Source organism: Simochromis diagramma, unplaced genomic scaffold (assembly GCF_900408965.1).
Source record: "Simochromis diagramma unplaced genomic scaffold, fSimDia1.1 OVJJ01000565.1, whole genome shotgun sequence".
Classification (NCBI taxonomy): domain Eukaryota; kingdom Metazoa; phylum Chordata; class Actinopteri; order Cichliformes; family Cichlidae; genus Simochromis; species Simochromis diagramma.
Genome location: NW_024387304.1, coordinates 1747101 through 1756554, shown reverse-complemented (window position 1 = coordinate 1756554; position 9454 = coordinate 1747101). Strand labels below are relative to the sequence as shown.

The following is a 9454-nucleotide window of genomic DNA, read 5'->3' as shown; positions in this document are numbered from 1 at the left end:
TGAACTATGGTAAAACCAAACACCGCTCGCGCCTCACAGATGAAAACTTACAGTTTTGTGTAAAGATGAGGTGACCTCGTACAGCCCCGATTTGCAGACGCTGTACGCAGAGGTTCATGAGCAGACCCGACAATGTTTGCATGAACACACTTTGAAGCATTACGTTATGGACCACTTTTCACACATAGTTGCTGTACCCACACAGCTGGCTGTAGCTTTTCATCTCACAGCCCGACACATACAAAAAAAAAAAACAGCCAAGAGAGCACAGACTTTACGCCTGAGAGGCGTGATTGCAGATGTCGCTGAGGTGGGTCCACCTCCCCTGCAGCGGCACTGCAGACCACGCCCCGCCACACACATCAAACACGTAAAATAAATATTTGTGCACTTTTGCATTCACTTTTTGTTTTTTGTTATTTTTACACAGTGTTCTGAATGATTAACAATGGTCTACAGCCAATCTTATGTATTATTATACAAACTTTGGTTGTAAGATTCAGATAACTATTTAATAAAAGGTAAATATTTTATATGAGAGTAAGAAAGAAAAGTATGTCTTTGTGCCCCCCTCTCCCTGTTAATGCCCTACCTGCCCCCCTGGCAAAAGCTTTGCTAGATCCGCCCCTGCACAGTTACCAGCTGTCAGCTACACAGAAAAGGGAGCTTGGTGTTATTCATCTCTCAGAAACAGTTAATAACTTCCCTTCAGCTCATTCATGTCACCTAAAAGGTAAACCTGTTTCTCCATCACTAGTTCAGCTCTGATGGTTCAGTAAGGACATCACCTGGTTTGGACCAGCCCTTTTTTACAGCTGTGGCTCCAGCAAACATCAGCTGATACTAGAAATTAAAATCAAATGAATTATAACAACAACTGATCAAGCTTAAACGTGCTGCTGTTGTTTAGCGTGATAAACAAACAAGAGAGAAAAGCCGATCATTGATCAGTTTCATGACTGAAGGTTCAACAGGCGAGAGAATGACAGGAGAGGCTGTCATAAAGTTCAACATCAGTAACTTAGCGCGCACAGCTGCATAGAAACTCCGTCGTGCTAGATAGCACGCAGTACGAGTTATTGTGATTGTAAAAAGTCAGCACAACGAAAATAAACTACACCTAAACTCGGTTTATATCTGACCCAAATAGAGTGCAGTTCATAACTTCTTACCTGAAATTCAGTTCACCTCATGCTCCGACCGGCCGCTGCCTGCTTCTCCTGCCTTCGGTTTCCCTGATCCACGATTGAGCTCCGCGTTAGCCACCACCGGTTGATCGGCGGCCGCCTCGCCGCCTCGTATGTCTCTTTTCCCGCATGCCCTTTCTGTCATACACCGGTGGATAGCTTCCCTCTGTTGTAGCTCCACGTTAGCCACCACCAAACAACTCAGTTATTTTTCCCACATCGACCAGCATCTGGACAACCACCTTTCACTGTTTATACCGTTACTAAAATGAATAAATAAATCATCAGCCCATATAAACGAAAAATAAGTCCAGCTGAGACACAGTCTCTTGGCGAGCCATCGGGTGGTGAAACGAGTGTCAGCCGCCTCACTGTAAGCCAAGCCCAGGTGCTTTTTAGCGAAGAGCCGCTAGCCGCACTAGCTAGCTAGCCGGCTATCAGCAACATCGTAAGAAAACTGTTGCTAATTTGGGATGTCGTGATAAAACGGTCAGATATTTGAAGTTTACACACCTACATTCTCGCCTGAAAATATCTTAAAAGTTTATTTTGTGACCTAGAAACACTAATAAAAGCAATATATAAAACGAAGAGGTAGCCGCCATTGTTTTACCCCTGGCATGAAGAACACGTGTCATGACTTAAACAAGGCCTTTCTTTCCTTCGCTTTCCTTTATTTTCTTTCTTTCCTTTTATTTTGTTACTTTCATGGTGCACTGAAAGTTTTGTTTGATGATCTCTGTTTGAGCAGATCTGCACAATTAGAACCGAAGCGTCGTCGAAAAAACTGTTACAAAGTGAGCTTCTCCAAAATTAAAATGGGCTCAGGAGAAAGCCACTTATTTGGGACAATTAGGAAACAAGTTCCTGTCCAAAAGGATTCAAGGAGGAAATCCAGTCTAAATTCTTTTTCTTTTTGAAATGACGTCGTTTTGCTGAGCGTGGAAACGAATGCGACGATAATTTCCACAATTAGCAAAAGAAGGAATCACTGAGTGAATGAGTAAGAATTTTAAAATAAATGGGGAACTGACTGACTGACAAAAGCTGACAAGACTGACTGACTTAACACCACTGTGTGAAGTTAACCCCCACCTGACAAAGGTGTGGATGTATCTCTGTGTGTGTCTCTGTTGCAGGAGCAGGAGACCACAGGAGGAAATTTGGGTCACATGACTATGTGAACTTTGCAAATTTAACCATTTTAGTTTAAATTTTTCTGTCTGTGAATTTACCAGGTACCATTCACTACCTTGTGTTGCTCACAGAGATTACTGTGAGAAAGAGTGTATACACCTGCGCAGCGCTAACATTTACATTTCTTTTTACAGCAGATGGTTAATCATGTGATTTACAGCAGGACACAACTTGATGTTTTTCTAGCACAGGATTACTGAGATTTTGTGTGAAGAAAACTGTAGTTACAGGCTATATGTTGATGATGAAATTACACTGTGTTGTTGAGAAAATGTTGGAGAAAATGTGAAAATTACAGGGGAGATATTAATACAGTTTGAGACATACTGTGATGAGACCATTGTTACTTTTTCCACAGCGAGTGTTAACATTTAATTGCTGACTAATGTTTTTACACAGGGTTACAGCTTGGAGTGAAGCTGCTCCAAGGGACAAACCCTGGAGATTGTTTTAGGGAGACTGTGCAACATTCTTGTACATGTCTCATTGGGGAGTTGACACATGGCAAAAGCCGTGTGGCGAGAGGAGTGTCATTTTTTCAATTTGTAGATGTCGTGAGGTGCCATGACGAGAAGGAGTGACTGAGAGGATTGTCCACAAGATGAAAGCTGAGGCCTGGTGTGATGGCATGCCACACATGGTAAGCTCCACACCTCACCACCCGTTGATTCACTTTAGTTTAATTTACAGTCACTACTTTAAAATATTCTACTTATTGTTCAATATTGTTTCATTATTAAATGTATTTCTTTTTCCATCACACCTTCCAATGTTTATATGGCGTGCACACATATTAACCTTGCAAGGTCAAAGTTCTGTTTTATGTTATATTAATACATCTTTCTTTGTTTGAGTTACCTGGGGGTTGGCTTCTCCTCCTGTCTGGCAAAGGGCTGGGAGACCTGAAGTACCACTGACAGCCTAATTGGATTGCACCACATGCTTCATTGCCTGGGAGGTGTTTCATGTTTGTTTAATTGTTTTGTATTAGTTGGTTATATGGCAGCCATCTTGTTTCCCCCCGTGTGTGTCATTTGGTTTAGCTAAACCAGTATTTAAGTTCCCCCATGTGTCATTTCAGCAGGTCAGTTTGTTATATGTTTGTTTGAGGTTTTGTTAATTATTATCTTGAGTTTAGTCTATTGAGTTGACCTCTTTTATTGGTCTGCCTGTTTAAGTTTTGGCTTTGTTAAATATATTTTCATATTTTTGGGTCAATAAAACCCCTTTTTTGAATTAAAACCACCTGTGTCCTTTATGCTTTACCGCTTGTTCCCTTACAATTGGTGGCAGCAGTGGGATCATCCAGTATTGGACACAGGTCTTTTTTCTTTTCTTTTTTTTTTTCTTTCTTCTGTTTTTCCCCATGAGGAAGAAGAATGCATCATGGTGGCAAGAATGGGGGGAAAAAAAAAAAAAGGGATCTGCTCAGCAAACCTGCGAAGAGGAGGAAAATGGAGCCTCAGGAGTCACTGAAGTTGTGGAGAGAGTGGAAAAGGAGCCTACTTTGTCTGATCCAGTCAATATTCTACATGCTCACATGGAACAACAAGACGTCCAGGATGCAAAACAGAGTGAGTTAAATGCACGACAAGAACAGCGATTTAAAGCCTTTCAACATCAGTTTAGACTTCTGCAGTCAGAAATCCAAGTCAGAACATCACCATCAGATCCTGCAGAAGCTCGCTCTGAATCATTAGAGTCTGATATTCATCCTTCTTCCTCTGATCAGCAGGCCCAGGCTGAACCAGTTACGACTAATTCCAATCCAGCCATTTTACCAGCATTTCAGTTTCCCCTACAAATAGAGGGCAGATTGGAAAGATTAACTGAAGCTGATGATATTGAACATTTCCTGATCACATTTGAACGTATGGCTACAGCTTATCGATGGCAGAAATCAGATTGGGTTTTTCGTTTGATACCCTTGCTTACTGGTAAAGCTAGAGGTGCCTATGTTCACATGGACATTGATGATTCATTAGACTATGATAAAGTGAAATCAGCTATTCTGTCAAAATATGACATTAACCCTGAAACATATAGGCAAAGATTCAGATCCCTGGATGTTCAACCAGATGAAAGCCCTCGTGAGCTATATGCGAGACTGAAGGAGCTTTATGGGAAATGGATCCAGCCAAAGGGTAAAACTATTCATGACATTAGTGAAACTATAATCTTGGAGCAGTTTCTCAGAATGTTATCTCCTGAGCTTCAGGTTTGGATCAGAGAACACAACCCTGGTTCAGCAATGGAAGCGGCTCGGTTAGCTGATGTGTTTGTTGCTGCCAGAAAGAAGGGGCAAGCATGGAGCCATAATGCATGGAAGGCATCGAGGGACACCCGGAAGATACCTCAGCAAAACCATCTGGATTCAGCAAATACAAGCACCAGTAAGACCCCTCAGTCTACCACTAGACCACCAAAGGCCTCTGGTAAGAAGCTCATTTGTTATCTTTGTGGATTAGAGGGCCATACGAAACCTATGTGCCCAAGAAATTCTGCTAAAATGGTGCAAATGTGCTTTGCCCCCCGTTCTAATGCTGATCCTGAGCAGGAGAGTGACAAATCCATCAAAATGAGTCAGATTGAAGTGAATGGGGTTCTACTCAATGCCCTTCTTGACTCTGGCAGTTCTCGGTCTCTTATTCACTCAGATTTTGCCCCACCTAATATTGTTCGCACCAGTGATACAATTTCAATCTGTTGTGTCCATGGAGATGAGAAAAGATATCCGACAGCTGACATCTACATTAAAGTTCAGGAACAGATGTATCCGCTGAATGTGGGTGTTGTGAACAGTTTGCCTTACTCTGCCGTGTTAGGGCGTGACCTTCCTGTGCTTTTTGATTTGTTGGAGTCTGAGCAGACTGAGGAGTGCAATGTAGCCGTTACCAGAGCTCAGGCTAAGCAAGTCAGTACCCACTCTGAGACCCTGAGTGCCCTGCCTTTTTTTTAATGAGGAGTTTGAGACAACTGTGGTGAAGCCACGGAAGACCCGCAGACAAAGAAGGCAGGAGAAATTCAAATTTTCACCTGTGGATACACTAACAGACGCTGAGCCAACATCGTCACCCCTAGGGTTTAATATTCCAACTGAAATCGCTGAACTCCAAAAATCTGATCAATCTTTAATATCTCTTTTCCGGAAGGCCAAAGAAAAGGAACCTGGAGTGGAGCAGGTTCTTAACAGTGAGTACATCTTTCAAAATGACATTCTCTATCGTCAGCAGGGATCTGTGCTGGAGCTGGTGGTTCCCCAGAAGGTTAGAAACGCCATTCTCACCTTAGGGCATTCTATTCCGTGGGCTGGCCACCTTGGTAAACACAAGACCACAGCTCGCATCAAACATAATTTCTACTGGCCCGGTCTTAGCAAAGATGTGGCTCAGTTTTGTAAAAGTGGCCCACAGTGTCAGGTAACATCTGCTAAAATCCCCCATAGAGCTCCACTCCAACCTCTCCCTGTCATCGGCACTCCTTTTGAGCGTCTTGGAATGGATATTGTAGGGCCTGTTGAGAGGAGCAAAGCAGGAAATCGTTACATGCTTGTTGTAACAGATTATGCCACAAAATATCCTGAGGTGTTCCCTTTAAAATCTATAAAGGCCAAGCCCATTGCATTTTGTTTAGTGCAGTTCTTTGCAAGAGTTGGGTTTCCACGAGAAATACTAACTGATCAAGGCACTAACTTCATGTCTACTTTGTTAAAGCAAGTTTATCAGTTGTTGGGTATCTGGAGTCTGAGAACTTCACCATACCACCCTCAAACTGATGGGCTGACAGAACGGTTTAACCAGACATTGAAACAGATGCTCAGGAAGTTTGTCAACGACAGTGGTAACGATTGGGATCAATGGCTGCCATATCTACTCTTTGCTTATACAGGGAGTGCAGAATTATTAGGCAAGTTGTATTTTTGAGGAATAATTTTATTATTGAACAACAACCATGTTCTCAATGAACCCAAAAAACTCAATATCAAAGCTGAATGTTTTTGGAAGTAGTTTTTAGTTTGTTTTTAGTTTTAGCTATTTTAGGGGGATATCTGTGTGTGCAGGTGACTATTACTGTGCATAATTATTAGGCAACTTAACAAAAAACAAATATATACCCATTTCAATTATTTATTTTTACCAGTGAAACCAATATAACATCTCCACATTCACAAATATACATTTCTGACATTCAAAAACAAAACAAAAACAAATCAGCGACCAATATAGCCACCTTTCTTTGCAAGGACACTCAAAAGCCTGCCATCCATGGATTCTGTCAGTGTTTTGATCTGTTCACCATCAACATTGCGTGCAGCAGCAACCACAGCCTCCCAGACACTGTTCAGAGAGGTGTACTGTTTTCCCTCCTTGTAAATCTCACATTTGATGATGGACCACAGGTTCTCAATGGGGTTCAGATCAGGTGAACAAGGTGGCCATGTCATTAGTTTTTCTTCTTTTATACCCTTTCTTGCCAGCCATGCTGTGGAGTACTTGGACGCGTGTGATGGAGCATTGTCCTGCATGAAAATCATGTTTTTCTTGAAGGATGCAGACTTCTTCCTGTACCACTGCTTGAAGAAGGTGTCTTCCAGAAACTGGCAGTAGGACTGGGAGTTGAGCTTGACTCCATCCTCAACCCGAAAAGGCCCCACAAGCTCATCTTTGATGATACCAGCCCAAACCAGTACTCCACCTCCAGTTTGCTGGCGTCTGAGTCGGACTGGAGCTCTCTGCCCTTTACCAATCCAGCCACGGGCCCATCCATCTGGCCCATCAAGACTCACTCTCATTTCATCAGTCCATAAAACCTTAGAAAAACCAGTCTTGAGATATTTCTTGGCCCAGTCTTGACGTTTCAGCTTGTGTGTCTTGTTCAGTGGTGGTCGTCTTTCAGCCTTTCTTACCTTGGCCATGTCTCTGAGTATTGCACACCTTGTGCTTTTGGGCACTCCAGTGATGTTGCAGCTCTGAAATATGGCCAAACTGGTGGCAAGTGGCATCTTGGCAGCTGCACGCTTGACTTTTTTCAGTTCATGGGCAGTTATTTTGCGCCTTGGTTTTTCCACACGCTTCTTGCGACCCTGTTGACTATTTTGAATGAAACGCTTGATTGTTCGATGATCACGCTTCAGAAGCTTTGCAATTTTGAGACTGCTGCATCCCTCTGCAAGATATCTCACTATTTTTGACTTTTCTGAGCCTGTCAAGTCCTTCTTTTGACCCATTTTGCCAAAGGAAAGGACGTTGCCTAATAATTATGCACACCTGATATAGGGTGTTGATGTCATTAGACCACACCCCTTCTCATTACAGAGATGCACATCACCTAATATGCTTAATTGGTAGTAGGCTTTTGAGCCTATATATCTTGGAGTAAGACAACATGCATGAAGAGGATGATGTGGACAAAATACTCATTTGCCTAATAATTCTGCACTCCCTGTAGAGAAGTCCCCCAAGCCTCCACAGGTTTTTCCCCTTTTGAGCTGTTGTATGGTTATGAGGTTCGTGGCCCTCTAACTCTGTTAAAGGAGATCTGGGAGGGAGACAAGGCGGAGGAGGGACCCAAGAACGTTTTGTCTTATGTCATTCAGATGAGAGAACGGTTGGAGAAAATGAGTGAACTTGCTCAATCACATATGGTGGAGGCCCAGCAGCAGCAGAAGTCTTGGTATGATAAATCTGCTCGTCAGCGTGTGTTTGGGCCAGGAGAAAAGGTGCTCGTGCTCCTCCCCAGTGACAACAACAAATTGTTGGCAAAGTGGCAGGGGCCATTTGAAGTCATGAGGAAGCTGGGACCCACCACATATGAGGTGTCCACCCCAGGGCAGTTGCGCTCCAGCAAGGTCTTGCATATAAACCTTCTGAAGGAGTGGGTGGAGCGTATTGAACACAAGGCACATGCAATGCTCATACGGTGAGTGCCTGAAGAAGATGAGGCAGATGAGCAATATCTACCACCTGCTGGCTCTCTGGATTATGATCTCAGCCATCTCCCAGAGGACAAGCAGCAGCAGGTGAGATAAATGTGTAAATCAGCAGTCTTTCAAGAGAATCCAGGGAGAACTGACATTGTCGAACATGATATTGTGGTACGAGAAGGTGCCTCTGTGAGACGATTAAGTTACAGGATCCCGGAACATCTGTTGCCTTCATTGAAGAAGGAAATTGATTTGATGTTATCCCTAGGGATCATCGAAAGATCTAAGAGTGAATGGTGCAACCCTGTGGTCTTGGTACCCAAAAAGGATGAGAGTATGAGGTTCTGCATTGATTTCAGGTACCTGAACTCCATATCCATGTTTGACTCCTACCCGACACCAAGAATTGATGATCTACTTGAACGTCTGGGAAAAGCAAGGTACCTGACCACAATAGATCTGTGTAAGGGTTACTGGCAGGTCCCACTCACTCAACGGTCCAGAGAGTTCACAGCATTCAGAACACCATGGGGGCTTTTCCAATTTACAGTCTTGCCATTTGGACTACATGGAGCTCCAGCAACTTTCCAACGGCTAATGGATCAGGTATTACATGACTGCTCTGACTTTGCTGCTGCTTACTTGGATGATATTGTTATCCACAGCAACACCTGGGAGGAGCATGTGGAACACCTGCAAACTGTTCTGGACCACCTGCACTCAGCTGGGTTGACGGCGAATCCGTCAAAGTGTGTTTTCGCCGCTGCTGAGACAGAATACCTGGGGCATGTCATCGGCAAGGGGGTTATCAGGCCACAGGTCAGCAAAATCGAGGCCATGGAATCATCCCCCCTGCCCCAAACAAGGAAGCAGCTGAGATCCTTTTTGGGCATGGCAGGTTTCTACCGTCGTTTCATCCCTCAGTTCTCCAACAGGGCAGCTCTGCTCACAGACCTGACCGGATCACGTTTCCCCAATCACATCCAGTGGACAGAGGAGGCAGTGGCAGCATTTCATGACATACAACAGTCACTAAGTAAGCAACCGGTTTTGTACAGTCCCAACTTTGATGAACCGTTCATATTACAGACTGATGCTTCAGATCGGGGCCTGGGAGCTGTCCTCCTTCAGGAAACCATGGAAGGCC

At 43.7% G+C, this 9454-nt stretch overlaps 1 protein-coding gene across 1 annotated transcript; it reads left to right on the top strand.

The window, feature by feature from the left end:
* Window positions 1-4144: 4144 nt before the first annotated feature.
* Window positions 4145-5384, top strand: LOC120716610. The gene has a single exon (XM_040004156.1). It carries the CDS (start codon window positions 4258-4260, stop codon window positions 5341-5343), a length of 1086 nt encoding a protein of 361 aa, XP_039860090.1. The 5' UTR covers window positions 4145-4257; the 3' UTR covers window positions 5344-5384.
* Window positions 5385-9454: the final 4070 nt, after the last annotated feature.